This window comes from Monodelphis domestica, chromosome 1 (genome assembly GCF_027887165.1).
Source record: "Monodelphis domestica isolate mMonDom1 chromosome 1, mMonDom1.pri, whole genome shotgun sequence".
NCBI lineage: Eukaryota > Metazoa > Chordata > Mammalia > Didelphimorphia > Didelphidae > Monodelphis > Monodelphis domestica.
This window is the reverse complement of record NC_077227.1, coordinates 321,184,311-321,200,277: the sequence shown is the minus strand read 5'-3', so window position 1 is coordinate 321,200,277 and position 15,967 is coordinate 321,184,311. Positions and strand designations below refer to the sequence as shown.

The following is a 15,967-nucleotide window of genomic DNA, read 5'->3' as shown; positions in this document are numbered from 1 at the left end:
TTTTGTTATTTTTGAGTTCATATCTCTCCTTTTTAATGAATAAGTAAAATGCTACCCATTCCTGAAAAATTTTTTTTCTAATTTCTCCCCTTCACTTGATGATGATATCCTGCCCTCTATGCATCTTCATTTTACACATTTCTAATGTACTTATAGTACAGTATAGGTGCTTGTGTTTTTTTTTTTCTGATCCTCCTAGACTATAAATTCCATGAGGTTAAGGGTTGTGTTTTATCTAAACTAATGTCTCTTCCAGAGCATGCAGATTGAACATTCTCTAATATAATTATAAAGTATGATTCATGGTTTTTTTTTTTTTGAATGCTGCTTTAGAATTGTGATTCCAAAGAAGTTGGGACATTATTGGAGTCAGAAGAAAAAAATGGAAATCGCCTGGCATGTTGGGGATCCAGGAGGACCAAAGGATCAAAAAGATGTAGGAAGCTAAAGGCATCTGTAAAGTCAAGTTGTTCAGGCAAACACAGCAATTCAGTTCATCCTACTTCATGCACAGGTGGAGCAGCAGAACAAAATGTAGTGGGGAATAAAAAAGCAGAGCTCAAAGAGGTATGTCTTTCATGGAACCTCATAACATTTCATAAGCATTTGTGTATCATTGGCATGGGATTCAGTTAGAGGAAAATTTACAGAAGACTTATTTGCCATTAGGTCATTTAGGTTGGTATTAGTTGTAACATTTCAACTGTGAAATGTATTTTGGTAAATTGAACATTATGATAAAATCAAACATAATATTGTCAGAACTAGTTGATTGTAATAAGTGCTATAAATGTCCTCATAGTCTCAACTATGTCAAGAAATAACTTTATCACTATTTTAAAGAATATATGGTGATACACAATCTTAATAAATAGGATAGGCTTTTTATTTGCCTATAGGCAACTTTGAAGAATATAGGACTATTGTATTTCAGCTCATTAGACCCTTATTAGAAAAGTTCACTGTTCCATATAGTATATAATAATGCATTATAGTTTCATCTCTTTGAGAATATATCACAACTGTCCATTGCTAGAAGTAACTTATTTGCATGGTAAATTAAATTGCCAAAGTGGTATTATCTGGAAATATAGTATAACATAGATAATGCTTATTTGTGGTTTTTTAAGTAAGCATGCTTCCATCCTAACCCTATAGATCTGAAGACCATCCTGAGACATAGGTTTGCCATGTTTCTGGCTTTCTGTGGGCAAATTCCTTTACCTCTTCAAACTTTAGAATTTCCTGTTTTGTAAGATGAGGATAATAATGATTGCCTTTACCTAACTTATTAAAATAAAAAAAACTTTTTTAAATTGTTATAAATGTTTTTAAAGTATAGAATGTCATATGAATATAAATTGTTAATAAACCTGTTATTGTAGTAGAAAATAGAATTTCTTAAACTGGAGAAACTGATAAAATGACCGAGATCCCCAAATAACCATTCTGTAGAATAGCTTTAGCCACCATATTGGATTTAGCTACTAAACTCACTGTTTAGTAGTCTCTCTTAAAATACAGGTGGAAGAAATGGAGTAGATGGGATTACTGTTTTTTTTTGAGGCACAAATTATTACTAGTGACATTTAATTCTGAATATAAATTCAGGTGAATTACTTTTCTCCATGAACACTCCATTATCTTCATTTCCTTTTCCCTCCAAAAATTTAATTACTCATATGGTTGAGGAGATTACTTATGTAATTGTGTTAAGCTCCATTTTCTCACCAATAAGCAGACATAGGATATGAACTGGCAGTTCTTAAAAGAAGAAAAATAAATTGCCTTTAAGGATGTAAAGTATTTAGCTTCTCTTAATAAAGAAATATAAATTTAAAGACATGCACCCTATTAACAGTGCCAGTAGGACTATAAATGAATTCCAACCTTTTAGAAAGCTATATGGAATCACACATACTAATTATAAAAATATATATGCCTTTTGACCCAAAGTAGTACCACTACTTTGCAACTACATAACCCAGCAGGAGAACATCAGAATTAAATGGGGAGTAAGATTGGGCAATCACACTCTCCCTACCTTAAGTACTGCATATACTTCAGGGGCCTTTTAGTACCAAAAATGGTACCACTACTTCGGTTTTAGATCTAACACTTCCTAAATAAAACTTCTTTGCTCAAGTCAACATAGTAATAAATTACAGACTAATTTTGCCTGCTTTGTATCTTTTCCATTCACTTTTGAGTCAATCATAATGACAATTCTTTGGAGATTTTAATGTTCCAGGATTTATGACCCCAGAATCACAGGGAGAATTTCTGAGTTAAAAAGAGGAAGTTTTTGGGTGGGATACAACTTGACATTGTTAAAAGCATTGATTAGTTTTCTTAATTCAATACACAAGTCTCTCTTATTAAATTCTGGGACTAACTCAGATATATAGATTTGCTAACTCAATGGATTAGTTGTCCAGATACTTGTAATAGGGCAACAAGCATCTTTCATCCATTTAATAATTATAGTATGGAATACCAGTGGATTTCACAGAGAGCTTCCATAATGATATGAGGTTTTATGTAGTCAACATATGCCATCTGCAAGTAAGACCACATATGGTTCACTTAATAACATTGTTTTTAACATGATCTTTATTTTCCATTATACTTACCCTTTTCTGCCTTTCCCCCTACTAATTCAGTTGGACATGATATAAAAGATTTCATATTCTTAGTTTTATACTTTTGAAAAGAAACGATGGAAGAATATTTACATATCTCTTCTTTGGGGTTAATTGGTTATAATTACAAGGCATGTAGTTTTTATTTTTACCCCTATTGTTGTAGTTTATATTGTTTTCCTGGCTTACTCTTCCTTGCATCAGTTTGTAGAATTTTCCCCATGTTTCTTTATATTCTCCATTTTCATTGTTCCTTACATTGCAATAATGGTCCATTAATTATACCAGTTTAGCTATAGCCTTACTGATTGGAATTTACCTTACCCAGCAGTTTTTGTCAAATAGTGGGTTTTTGTCCCAGAAGCTGGGCTCTTTGGGTTTGTCATAGACTGTCTTGCTGAGGTCACTTACCCCAAGTCTATTCCACTGATCCTCCTTTCTGTCTCTTAGCCAGTACCAAATTGTTTTGATGACCACTGCTTTATAATATAGTTTGAAATCTGGGACTGCAAATCCTCCTTCCTTTGTATTTTTTTCATTATTTCCCTGGATATCCTTGACCCTTTGTTATTCCAAATGAACTTTGTTATGGTAAGAAAGACATTTTTAATGACTAGAACCATTCATAAAAAGGAATGTAATAACTCATTAAGAACAGAGCTTTAACCTTTGCAAAGCAATATGCATCCATCATCCCATTTGATCTTCACAACAGTCTAGTGAGGTAATTTCTACTAATATTACTTCTCCCACCCCCTATCACACAGATGAGGAAACTAAGGCTCAGAAATTTGTCATGCACATGATCATACAACTAGGAAGTATTTAGAGAATTTGAATCCTTAGCTATCCTCATACCATTCACAGTACTTTTTTCTTTAAACCCTTACCTTTCATCCTAGAATCAATATTGTATATTGGTTCCAAGGCAGAAGAATTGTAAGGGCTAGACAATGGGGGTTAAGTGAGTTGCCCAGGGTCACACAGCTGGGAAGTGACTTGAGGCCAGTTTTGAGTTCAGGACCCTTATCTCTAGGTCTGGCTCTCTATCTACTACTAAGTCACCTAATTGCCCCCAGTACTTTTTATACATGTTTTGTTGCTTCCTCAGTGTTTTGCTGGTGGTCAAGGCTCAGAAGCAGATAATCAGTCTCTACAGTAAAGTGTCTTTTTGCTCTGATACTATAGAACAAGTATCTGTTTTGGATAGGCAGCTGGACTAGATTCTTTGAGATTTCTTTTAATTTTAAGAAAATGTAAAAGGAGTGAAACTTACTACTGCCTGGTTGGATATTTAGAAGCGCATATAGAGCTTTCAAAAGTCACTAAGTACCATGTTTTGTCAGTTGCTCCAACAGTGTGACCATGGAGATTTAATGGAACTGGTTCTACCACATTTAAGCAAGCTTGTAACTGTCTATGAATTTCTTCTTATGAAGGTGAGTATTCTCATTTTATATGAAGTATACTTCATATGACTGCTTTGGATGAAGATATTCAATTATTTAGAAAGTTGAATTTCATTTTCATTTAAATGAATTTAGCTGTTTGGAATTTTCTGTGCAATAGATTTATATGTAAATATTAATCAGATCCCTTCTGGACATATGATAGAAGGTGCTGGTTGTCTGTACTTGTTGTTGACTGCAATGATAGTCACTGAATGGTATAGTAAGCAGAGTGTTAGATTTGGAGTTGAGAATACTTGGGTTCAAATCCTACCCCAGATACTTTCATGAAACATTTAGTCAGTATTTATTTGGCCAGGCAACATGTCAAGCACTGGAAATACAATAAAAGCAAAAACCAAAACCTCAGACGGGTCCATGGAGTCTCTGTTTCTAAGGGGAGTACATTCTCTTGTGGGGGGAGATAACATATAATTATTTTTAAAAAAATTCATTCATTCATTTATTTGTTTATTTGTTTATTTATTTTTGAAACCCATATCTTCTGTCTTGGACAGTAGAGTGGTAAGGCCTAGGCAATCAGGGTTAAGTGACTTGCCCAGGGTCACACAGCTGAGAAGTGTCTGAGGCCACATTTGAACCCAAGACCTCCTGTTTTTCTATGCCTGGTTCTCAATCCACTGAACTACCCAGCTGCCCCCACAATATATAAGTATTGATTTTATACACAAGAAAGATATGGAAGATGTCGAAGTAATCTGAAGCGGGAAGACTTGAACAGCTTTGGGGGATAGATGGATCAGGAAAAGGATCCTTCAGGAGGTGAGATTTGAGCTGAGCCTTGAAGAGAGCCAGGGAAATTGAGAGGCAGTCATAAGAAGACAGATTATTCTAGGCATGAGAAACAATCAGTGCAAAGGCACAGAGCCTAGAAATCAAGTATTGTGTTTAAGGAACAATCAGTAGGCTAGTGTTGATAAATTGTGGAGTATGTGGAGTGGAGTAAGATATGAAAATGCTGGAAAAGTAGGAAAGGGGTTTGGTTATGAAGAACTTTAAGTGCCAAATAGGATTTTGTATTTGATCATGGAGGAAATGGGGCAGCACTGGTGCTCAATGAGCCTGGGACATGACAATTTCCTTGGCAGCTGAATAAAGGATGGCTGAGGATAGGGAGAGATTTGAGGGTGGGAGAATAATTCAAAGGTAGCAGTTCAGTTGAGGAGTAAAGAAGATCAGAACTAGAGCTATGTGAGTTGTGAGTGCTGAGAAAGGGAAGTGTATATTAAAGAGGTGAAGGTTGAACAGACAACATCTGTTAATGTCAAAACTGGGTAATTGGAATAATTGAAGTATCAAGAATGACTTAAAATTTTTGAACCTGGGTGAGTGGAAGGATATTAAGGAAGGGGAACAGTTTTGGGATGGGCTGGGGCAGGAGTTAATGGGTTATGGAGAGGAGAAGGAGAAGGAGTTTTGTGGCACGGGCCGGGATCCAGCCCCACTTGTGGCTCCAGGGCTTCTCAGCAGGTGGAACGGGTTGGTGAAAATAAAAAACAGAAGATAGCTGTGCATATTGTAAAAATAAATTTGTGAGCTATAAAATAAAATATTTAGATAGAAAAACTGTTCCAATATAGTTTCCAGAAATGTTTAACTTGCCCATTAGGTTCAAACTGTTTGGATACTTTTGATAGAGGTAATCAAAAGTATCCTCAGTGATGAAGTGAAGCTCAAATGTGAACTTTCCTTCAGGGCCAGGTGCAAAGATGCTAAAGAGACTCTTATTATAAGCATAAAATGTTTATTGAAATATATATGGATAAATAAAGGATTTCTAATTCTAAGGGGCTCTAAATCTACCCAAATAAACTCTTAGGTTCTGTAAGGAACCGCTTCTGTATTTACAGGGTACACTAATCCTCCCTGATCTGACTAACCCAAATTTATACTATCTAAATAAAACTACTTTTTCCTTACAAATCTTAACTTCGGCTTCAAATTATAAATTAGCAAATTATAAAATAGCAAAGGCTAGCTGGTTGAGTCTTAACAAGAATCAAGTTAACAGACTCAGGGTCCAAACCAAAGACCAGGTTTTTCTTTGGTCTTCTCGGATATAAACAAATCTGTAAAACTGCAATAGATAGTCACTAGTGTTTCCCAAGTTGGGAAAGGAAAACACTAAGTTCTTTCAGATCTTTCCTTTAGACAGAGAGAAAGGCAAAGATGTTACCTCCTCCAGCCCTGAGAGAGAGTCTCTGAGAGTGTCTCTGCCAACTGCCAGAGAGAGTAATTGACACAGAAAAATGGTTATAACTGTCAGCAATTGAAATTAACATGCTCTCTCAGCTCTGCTTCAAACTCCAGTTCTTTTCTCAAGCCAGCCACTTTACTTCTTATTCCTAACCTAATAAAACATTACTTATTTTCTAATACCATCCTTATAATATGTATCAGCCAGGGGCAAGTTTTGCATCTGGTGGCTGCTTCACCATGCCCAGGCTTGGTGTTTATTCTTATACCCATTTTCTTGGCACACAGATAATTTTCAGCACACATATTTGAGTAAAGATAATTGGAAAAGTGATACATTAACTTTTAACAAATTACTTGATTAACATTCAGAGATCATCCTATATTCTTGTATTGTAATTATTGATTCTTGACAGAATAGAGGTTTTGCCCAAGATAAATGATTTCATCACAAGTGGCTTAATTTTCTCATTAATCTGTGAGGAGTCTAAACTTACAATCAAGGAAAACTACGTATTACTTTTAATAGAAATAGATAAGTTCTAGAAACAATTCAAGAATCATAGCAGTGAGGTTGAGAAATAAGAGAGGTACTAAGAACACAATTCAGATTAATTATTAGGCTGATCATTTTTCGGGGTTAGCTGGGAGTTTCTACCAAGAGGAGTTTAGTGAAATTGAGTTAGAGGCATGGTGAAGCTTGGTGTACTTGTACATTTTGTATGGGCCTTTATGATTGATTTACATGTTGGCTTTAGGAGAATAAGCTTCTGTGCAGGGGAGTAGGGGAAATAAAGTGCAAGTAATTTGCTCTTGTATTATTCCTTCTGAGGTTAGGGAGAAGACAACAATCATGTCAATTTCATTAGTAAGGGATGTTGATGAGAGAAGTCATGCAGAGGGGGCTGAGTGGGCAAGTCCATCCTACCAAAGAGCCACTTTGTGACCTCTTGGTTACCACATGTGACCTTATCAAGACATCATGGCTTGATGGCTCCCAGCAGTTTTGTTTTGGAGAATTGAGTTTGGGATGAGATGAGACAGCAAGTGAATCCATGGGAGCTGAAGAGATCACCAAGTGAAGTAATACAAAGGGGAAGAGAAGTGGGCCCAGGCTAGAGCCCTATGAGACACTGGTGGGTAAGTGGGCATAATCACACAGCTAGTATAGGTCTAAGGCTGGATTTGAACTCAAATTTTCCTGACTCCAGGTCCAGTGCATTATCCACTGTGCCACGAAAAGCCTCCAATCAGGATCTTTAGATATCAAGGAATGGTTGAAGGGCCTAGGCATATTGTACTTGAAGATGAAAGATTTGGCATGGGAGAGGGAAGAGGTAGCATATTTGAAGATTTGTCATAAAGAAAGAAAAGTACATCTATAGGTTTTGGGAGCAGAACTAAGACTTGTAGATAGATGTTAGACAAGAACAGATTTTTGCTCAAGATAAAGGAAGGATCTTTTAATGTTCATAGCTGCCTTTGCAATGAAATGGAAGGAACACTGGACTTGGAGTCAGCTGTGCTTGAATACTGACCTATTCTTACCCACCTGTGTGACTTTAGATAATTCACTTAAACTTTCTGGACTTAAGTTTGCTTATCTTTACAATAATAGATGATTTTTAAGTCACTTTCAGATTTAAATCTTATCAGTGAAGTGCTTTTTGAAGTATTGAATTACCTGTCACTGGAGGATTCACCTTTGGAGGATTCCTCTTTTCCTCATCCCCTCTTTAAGTTATGCCAAAGAAGAGAGATTATTCTTGAATAGCTTGAGAAGTTAGTGCAGATCATCTTGAAGGTCCCCTCCAATGGAATATTTTATGATGACTAATTTATTCTAATTAAAAATAAAATGCTTAGCATATTATGAACTTGTTGATGGTGAAGAGACCTTCATAAAAAAAGAACTATTATCTTTGTATCAGATGACTGACAGTGAAACCTGTTTTCATCCTTTTGGCAAAGGGAGGACTATAAATGAAATAAAGCACCTGTAGTCTGATATCACCAATTAGTTTATTTAGATTGCTTAACTATACTTCTTTGGTATTAGTAAAAATTCTTTGGATAAGAATGGGGTTTAGGACATCATTGGAAAGTAGCAGCAATGTTAAAAGTCTTAGTATATCATTTATTGATTGTATTTTAAATTCTATTGTCTCATCTATTAGATTTTTTCTTCTTCATTAAAGGTTGAAAAGAGTCATCTAGCAAAACCTTTTTTCCCAGATGTATATAAGGAATTTGAAGAGTTGCATAAGATGGTTAAGAAAATGTGTCAAGACTACTTCGGTAGTTCTGTTCTGAGTTCTCAGCAACCCCTGGAAATAAAAAATAATGAGGTAATGGGCATAGGAAAAGTTTGTATATTAAAGCATACTTTCAAAATATCTTTTTGCAAATGAACATAGGCAGTAATGTGTTTTTATTACTAACATCTTACCTACTTTTTTGTAGTCTGCTTTTGGGATAATATATCTTTATTTTGGATAAACTATGCCTAGAGTTCAGGGCCTTTTCATAATCTGATGCTAATTTTTCAAGCTTTTGTTTCTTAATCTCTGTGTTCATGACATTCTAGCCAAACTTTGCCTAACGAACATGATCTAGGCTTTCCTGCAACCCTACTTTTTTGTGCATGCTATTCCCCATGCCTTCCACTTTCCCATTGAATTCCCATCCACCCATCAGTCAGTCAGCATTTAATATCCATCTTTTAAATTCTAGTGTTAATGCCACTTCCTCCATGATTAGCTTGGTCCACTCCTCTTGATATTTGCTTCTCTCCTTAGATCTAACATGACACTTTGTCATAATTTTGTCAGATTTTGTTGGGCATTATAATAATAATCAGTGTGATTGTTTTCTATATATGTTATAAAATTATAGGAATAAAAATCTTATGTAACCTGTGCATCTTCCTTACTGTTGACCATAAAGGCCCTCATTGTTTCAGTTTAACTGAATTGATGATTACACACACACACACACACACACACACACACACACACACACATTATATATATATATATATATATATATATATATATTTCTATCTTGGCTATACATTTGCATCCATATTGTTTATTATTAAATATTGAGTAGAAAGGAAGATAAACTGATGTATTCTTTACTTGCATGTTATAAAGATTTTTGCAGAGCATCTAATGGCTGACTTGTTAAATATCTCCTTAATTTACTAGATAATTCTCTTAATATGTTTTTTAAAAGTTAGATAATATGCATTAAATAATTATGAATACCGCCCTGTCCAAAAACAAGCTGATTTTTAGCATACTGGCATAAAATACTGAACCTGCAAATATCTATTGGTGGTAAAAATTAGAACTTATACCACAAAAAATTAAACTGAATCCATAACAACCTCTTTTGATTCAAATTGGATTCTAATGTGATTTTTTAAAATTTACTTTAAATTACAACATGTGGACTTCATCCTTTTCACATGCCAAAAATTTTCTTTCTCTAATGCTATAAACATCCATCTAAATCCATCTCTTATAGGTAGCCCATCAGTGATGTAGCCTCTATGGAGAAATGACATTGCATCAGTTTTTAAGGGGACACTGTCAAGGTTGGTAGGCTCAAAACTTGCCTGAACCCCTTTTTTCCCCCCTTCCTCTATTTTCTTTGGTTTATGTTTAAAGTATCTATGTTGTCTCCTGTCTCCTTCCCTTTTCATCCTCTGGGTGTGAGTATGACCCTGGGGAAAAAGCCCTTAGTAGTTCAGTATGCATGAATGTTTTTAAGGAAATAAACCTGTGACTCTGCCCAGTAGGAGGAGTTATTAGTATGGAGGCAGCTTGAAGGGAAGAGCCTGAGGACTTAAGCCCTGACTTGGCTCTGACTTGCTAGCTGTGTGACCTTGAGCAAAATTTTAAAATGTCTTTGAGAGTCAGCTTCCCTATCTGTAAACATCTTTGTCCTACCTCTCAAGGGCTGTTGTAAGGAGAAATAGAACACATTTTAAAAATGTGATCTAATATCAAAAAAAAATTGGCCTCAGTAGTAAGTCAGTTTCATGATGGGCTTTCAGGCCATGTGGAAGAGAACGATGAAATCTTAAGAAAACCTTTGCAGTGTCCTCTTCTAAACTTTGCTAACACCACAACTTTAATTTTTGGGAATAATCTTTTTTGCTATCAGTACTCATTCTAACCGTATGTCTGTGTTCCCACCTTATATAGTGACTAACTTAATAGAGAAACTTTGGGCACCAAACTGGGCTTAGTCATGTAGTTATTATTTATTTGCCATTGAAAAGTGTTAAATTGTTAAATTTCTTGAATGTGTCTTTTTTTTTTTGTCCCTAAATTTTAGGTTGCTGAGTCATTGGGAATTACAGAAGAACTTCTACGGAAGAAAGAAAAGAATAGTATTTTGCCCCAAACTATACTCAGTGCAGTTGAAGTGGGGCTAGGTGAAATTACTGGACAGAAAAGAGAAAAAGAGGTGAGTGTGGAGGAAAAGTTTTGTAGTGCTAAGTTGCTACTTATTATCCCCTTCAATTTGCTAGTGTCCTAGCAAGATGTTACTTTGTATATTTTTGTTATTTAATTTTTTATGAACATGCTGTATCTCCCCCCCACCCCCCCAATGTAAATTCCTTGAAGTCAGAAATTAAGGATTAGGGTTGTTGGGGGTTAGAAAAACAAACAGTCTTGTTTTCTAGAGACTTATACTAGGAAATAGATAAAATTTTCTCTTGGAGGGGTTGGTAGTACCTGTGATTTCACTGTGGTGAAAACTCCTGCCAATTCAGATGGGTACATGCTCAAGCACTGAGAGGTTGAATGATTTGCTCAAGTCATACAACCAGTATGTGTAAGAGGTAGGACTTGATATCTGACTTTTTGACTCTTGGGGCTAGCTCTCTGTCTATTATATGAGAAGTTACCTCTCTAGGTAACACATTAGGTCATAAACTAATAGGTAACAATAGTAAATATATAGAATGTTATGCTTAATAATTTTAATACATTATTTTAAAAGAGAAAAAAAGCCATTTTAATTGAATTATGTCCCACTAATTATAAATCTTGTAATGGAGTTTCAGATACATTCTATTATATAGATACTACTGCATTCTTAGCCTTCATTTGAATTCAATTAAACATTTATTAAGGGTAAAAAAAGAAAAGAAACCCCCCAAGCCTCAGTCTCTGTGCTCAAAGTGTTTATATTCCATGGTGGAATAAAAAATTTACATAGTTAAGTACAAAATAATTTGAAGCAGGCAGGAGTTATAACATTATACAGATCAGGCCTCTGACCATATATACATATATATCTATATTTTGTATATGTGTATAAAAGAAGCTAATGATTCAAAGTGAGGAGGAAATACTTTATAGGCATGTTGGACAACCTGGGCAAAAGGCTGAGTTCAGGAACAAAAAATAATCCATTTTGTAAAAGGTGGGAAGAAGCCTAATGTGAAGTAAAACTTAAAAATTAGGAGCCAGACTGAAGGTCTTTAAATGTCAAGTATAGGAGTTTGCATTTTATTTATAATCTAGAGGAACTACTTTGCATTTTTGAGTAGAGGAATATCAGACTTTTTGATGTTTCCCTTTCCTATTTTGTAGGATTATTGTGTGGGAATTATAAATCTTAAAAAAGCATTATAGGGGGCAGCTGGATTGAGAGCCAGGACCAGAGAAGGGAAGTCCTGGGTTCAAATCTGGCCTTAGACACTTCCTAGCTGTGTGACCCTGGGCAAGTCACTTGACCCCCATTGCTTAGCCCTTGCTGCTCTTCTGCCCTAGAACCAATACACAATATTGATTCTAAGGAAGGTAAGGGTTTGTTTTTTTTAAAGTATTACAGAAATGCAGATAGCTATTATTGGGCATGGGTTGATAACTCTAATAAAAAAACATTGAATTGCTGTAGTTTTAATTCTTAAACATTTACAAGTCAGAAAAGATAAACTTGTTTATGTAAAAGTTAAAATTAGTCTTAATAATAAAATATTATATTTTAGGAGATTTATTAATGATCATTAGAAATCAAGGAATAAAAAGGTTACAAAATAAAGACCATGTGCTCATGGCTGATTAGCCCATTTAAAATCCTAGAGCTTAGTTTACCACTGCCACCATGCTGGCTGCAAGTCCAAGAAAGAGGCCCAAGATGACCACTCACTCGCTAAAATATACTCTGTCTACAGGAGGTACGTAATGACAGGAAGTCAGTGGGTTCCCAGGAAATGTTCTTTTTTAGGGTAAGATTTTCAATTATACATTCTCCCCGAGATCCATGGAAGACTAGTCTCTCCAATGGATCTTGTAAACATAATCAACCTTAAAATAACAATAATTTGGGATAAAAGGAAAAGAGTACAAAACCAATGATTGTTAGGCGCATTGACAAAAAGCCAGTTAGGGGGGCTGTCCCCTTCGGCATAAGAATATATATACAAAACCAAATCACCACATCCCAAAGTTCACTCTGGATCTTCTGGTACAGCATGTTTTCTGTGTAGGCATCTTCATGGTTCACTTTCTGCATTCGGACAGGTAGCATGCTACTAAAATTATTCTCAAAAAGAATTTAAACTTTGAATTTTAGAATAATAATACATTTCCCCCTGAAGAGGGTGATTGAAAAACACAGGGATTACTTAGGGATGCATGGCTGAGTTATGAGGTATATGACTCAATTGGCAAGAGAAATCAAAAACATAAAAAAAGAGAGAAAAAGATAACTTCAGGATGAAATATAGACTATTCAAAGTCTTAAGTGTAAAAATTCAAAATAAGAGAAGAATAAATTTATAACAAGCCCTTGAATCAGGGCCCAATTAAAGTAATTTCTATCCCATAAATCTGTAGGAAAAAATGCAGTAATATTTCACTTACCTATTTGCAGCCAAGACTATAGGAAGTTTTTGTATTATAAGAGAGAATAAAAGGACTAGATCATAGGAGCAAATGGGAGCCAGGATGGAGCCAGAATAATCGATGTCATATATTTTATATAGAGTGTGTGGTACAAGGAAGACCTGCATTTAACACACGTTAAACAGCCTCAAGTCTCACACATGATTAAGTCCTTGCGCTCTTTGCACAGAATGTCATCAATCCACATCGTATTGGTTTGGCCTCTTTGACCATAAAGTTAAAGAAAAAATCTTAATACTGTTGCCATGTGCTTCAAATACAAAAAGGAGGGAAAAAAATAAAACTGAAATAGTATATTGCACATGCAATCAAAACAATAATAAAAAAGTTTTAAAAATCAAAAATATATAGCCTACAATCATTGACACACTTTGTCAGCTAGGGAAAGGTAGAATAGAAGGTTTCTCACCTCCAAATGAGATCCATTTCCTTTTCAAACTTGGCCATGATCCACTGTTTATAAACTAACAGTTTTTATAAGGAACAATAGTACAACAGGTAATGCACATTCAAGAAGTATCAAAATCCTCAAAGTTATAATAGCCCACTTAATGACAATAGCAAACAAACCTACTCATATTTTACAGGAGTCTGCTGTATGACATTAAAAGCTAATGGATACTTGTCACAGGTTTTTCAGGTGTAGTAAATCTTTCAACCTTGGTTGAGATATTTTTAAACAAAAGTAAAACTTATTTGGATCTAGACTATTACTAAGAAATCTAGATTGTTCTGGTGGAAATAATTTAAACTGAAGAGTTACAAATGAGAGATGCTCCCTCTTGGGAGCCATTCAGGAGTACCATGCCCTGGGATCAACTTCCCAGATCCTTTGGTATGAGACTGTTATGTACCATCCATTCACATTTTTCCAAATGGCGGGAGGTGGGGATTATAATTGTACTTCACTTCAGGTACTAAAATGGATCCTTTACCTCTTGTTACAAATAATTCAGAGGCAGACAAAATGACAGTCAGAGTTGTTAAATAAAAATCTTAAAATTTATGTTTTAAGATCCTTTAAAATAAATTTGAGATATTTAGCTCATTAAATTTTCCAAAGGTTGTTATAAAATTGTAACCAATTTTGATGAAGTCCATCTATTATCTATGTGACAATTTACAAAGCCAAAATGGAAGAAAAAAGCTGTTTTTTTAAATAGGCTTTTACAATATTTTGTTCAGTAATTATAGGGGAAAAGTAACAGAATATATCTAATAGTTAAAACACAGTAGATTAAACTGATTCAGTGGAACAGAATGGTACTGAATACATTAATATATCAACTTAAAATAACAAAATTAAATCTTAAAGCAATCAGAAAAATACAATAAAATACAGAAACTTCCATAAAACAATGGAGTGTGAAAAGGCTTAAAATTTTCACTTCCAGTCTCTTAAGTTCCTTCCCTGGGATCTCTCATACTGAGGGAGAACATGGGTTTGAAGAATCCCAAATTGGATAAATCTTAGAGACTGGGCAGGCCCAAATGACAAAGGGTTGTAGGGAGATGAATTTCTCCCCTAAATCTCAGGCGAGATAAGTGAAAGGATCAGTGCACTCATGAGTGGCAGAAGCTGTTTGAAATAGGCAAAGTACTGCTTTTTCATAGAGTATGCCATGCTTGTAATTTTTACTTTCTGTTTGGAAGACTAAAAACTTCTTCCCTTCCCCTTTCCCCTGAGGAAAAATGCTAGGGAGCAGTTTGGTTCTCCAGCCACGTGGAGAGGATGTTAGGAGACTAATCGCTGCATAAGGAAAATATACCCCAGTTATTACCAGTTGCCCTGAGAAGTATGCTCCAAGTTTGTAAGTTCTGAAGATACAGTGGCAGCTACCAGCAGGAATGATGTCGGGGCTGGGGCCAAAGCCAGAACAGGAGCAGGAACAGAGCTAGGAGCAAGCAGGATGGGCTGCAGCAACCAAAGACAGCAGCTAGGAATGAGGGACACGAAAAAAGTAGGGAATGAAGAAGTAAGGCAGCAGCTTCGGCATTCTCTGGGAGTTTGTGAGGGTGAGAGGGTGGGGTGGGTGAAAAGCTTTGACAGGAGAAATGTGGCTTAAAAATTTATCTAGGCTGTCTTAAAAAGATTGAGAATTCCTTCTCCAAGTGGTTGCCATCAATGTAAATTAAAATTATTCTTAATAAAATATTATATTTTAGGAGATTTAGTAATGATCATTCGAAATCAAGGAACAAAGAGGTTACAAAATAAAGACCATGTGCCCTTGGCTGATTAGCCCATTTAAAATCCCTGTGTTTAGCTTACCATAGGACTACCATGCTGGCTGCAAGCCCAAGAAAGAGACCCAATAGGATTGCCCACTTGCTAATATCCTCTACCTACAGGAAGTACATAATGACAGGAAGTCAGTGGGTTCCCAGGAAATGTAGTTTTTTAGGGTAACAGATTTTCAATTATACGTTTAGTGAATTGGACTTTTCATTCTTAGATACTTGAAGAAGTGATGGTGCCAGTCAAAAGAACCAGGATAGAAAGTGGATCCAAGAATATGAATCACAATTATATTAGTCATGGTGGACTTCAGGAGAAAACCACTCCTTTGTGTAACCAAGTTAACGCTGAAGGTAACATTTCTTGGCTCTCTGTTGATTGGATGGACTAATTGCTCAGTAGCATTTCAGGTTATTTACAAATTTTAAGAAAATAATTTAGTTAGAACTGGCCAATTTATTACTTTCAGTGTTTGAAGGCTTCTCAGGT

The 15,967-nt window shown here is 35.4% G+C and overlaps 2 protein-coding genes across 5 annotated transcripts in view; one reads left to right on the top strand and one right to left on the bottom strand.

The window, feature by feature from the left end:
* The window catches only part of CINP (cyclin dependent kinase 2 interacting protein), a 75,723-nt gene that overhangs the window by 28,198 nt on the left and 31,558 nt on the right, over nucleotides 1–15,967 (bottom strand). Inside the window, exon 5 of one of the 2 annotated variants that reach the window (XM_056811231.1) lies at nucleotides 12,313–15,176. The exons of the other annotated variant lie outside the window; for it this stretch is intronic. Coding sequence (XP_056667209.1) covers nucleotides 15,076–15,176 — 101 coding nt within the window. The 3' untranslated portion in view covers nucleotides 12,313–15,075. Of the gene's footprint in view, nucleotides 1–12,312; nucleotides 15,177–15,967 lie in introns of those variants that run through there. 2 annotated transcript variants of the gene reach the window in all.
* The window catches only part of ZNF839 (zinc finger protein 839), a 68,885-nt gene that overhangs the window by 49,133 nt on the left and 3,785 nt on the right, over nucleotides 1–15,967 (top strand). For all 3 annotated transcript variants that reach the window (XM_001373840.5, XM_056811230.1, XM_016433908.2), the window contains 5 exons: nucleotides 334–567; nucleotides 3,989–4,081; nucleotides 8,506–8,655; nucleotides 10,655–10,786; nucleotides 15,696–15,831. In XM_001373840.5, the coding sequence (XP_001373877.3) occupies nucleotides 334–567; nucleotides 3,989–4,081; nucleotides 8,506–8,655; nucleotides 10,655–10,786; nucleotides 15,696–15,831 (745 nt within the window). The remainder of the gene's footprint in view (nucleotides 1–333; nucleotides 568–3,988; nucleotides 4,082–8,505; nucleotides 8,656–10,654; nucleotides 10,787–15,695; nucleotides 15,832–15,967) is intronic.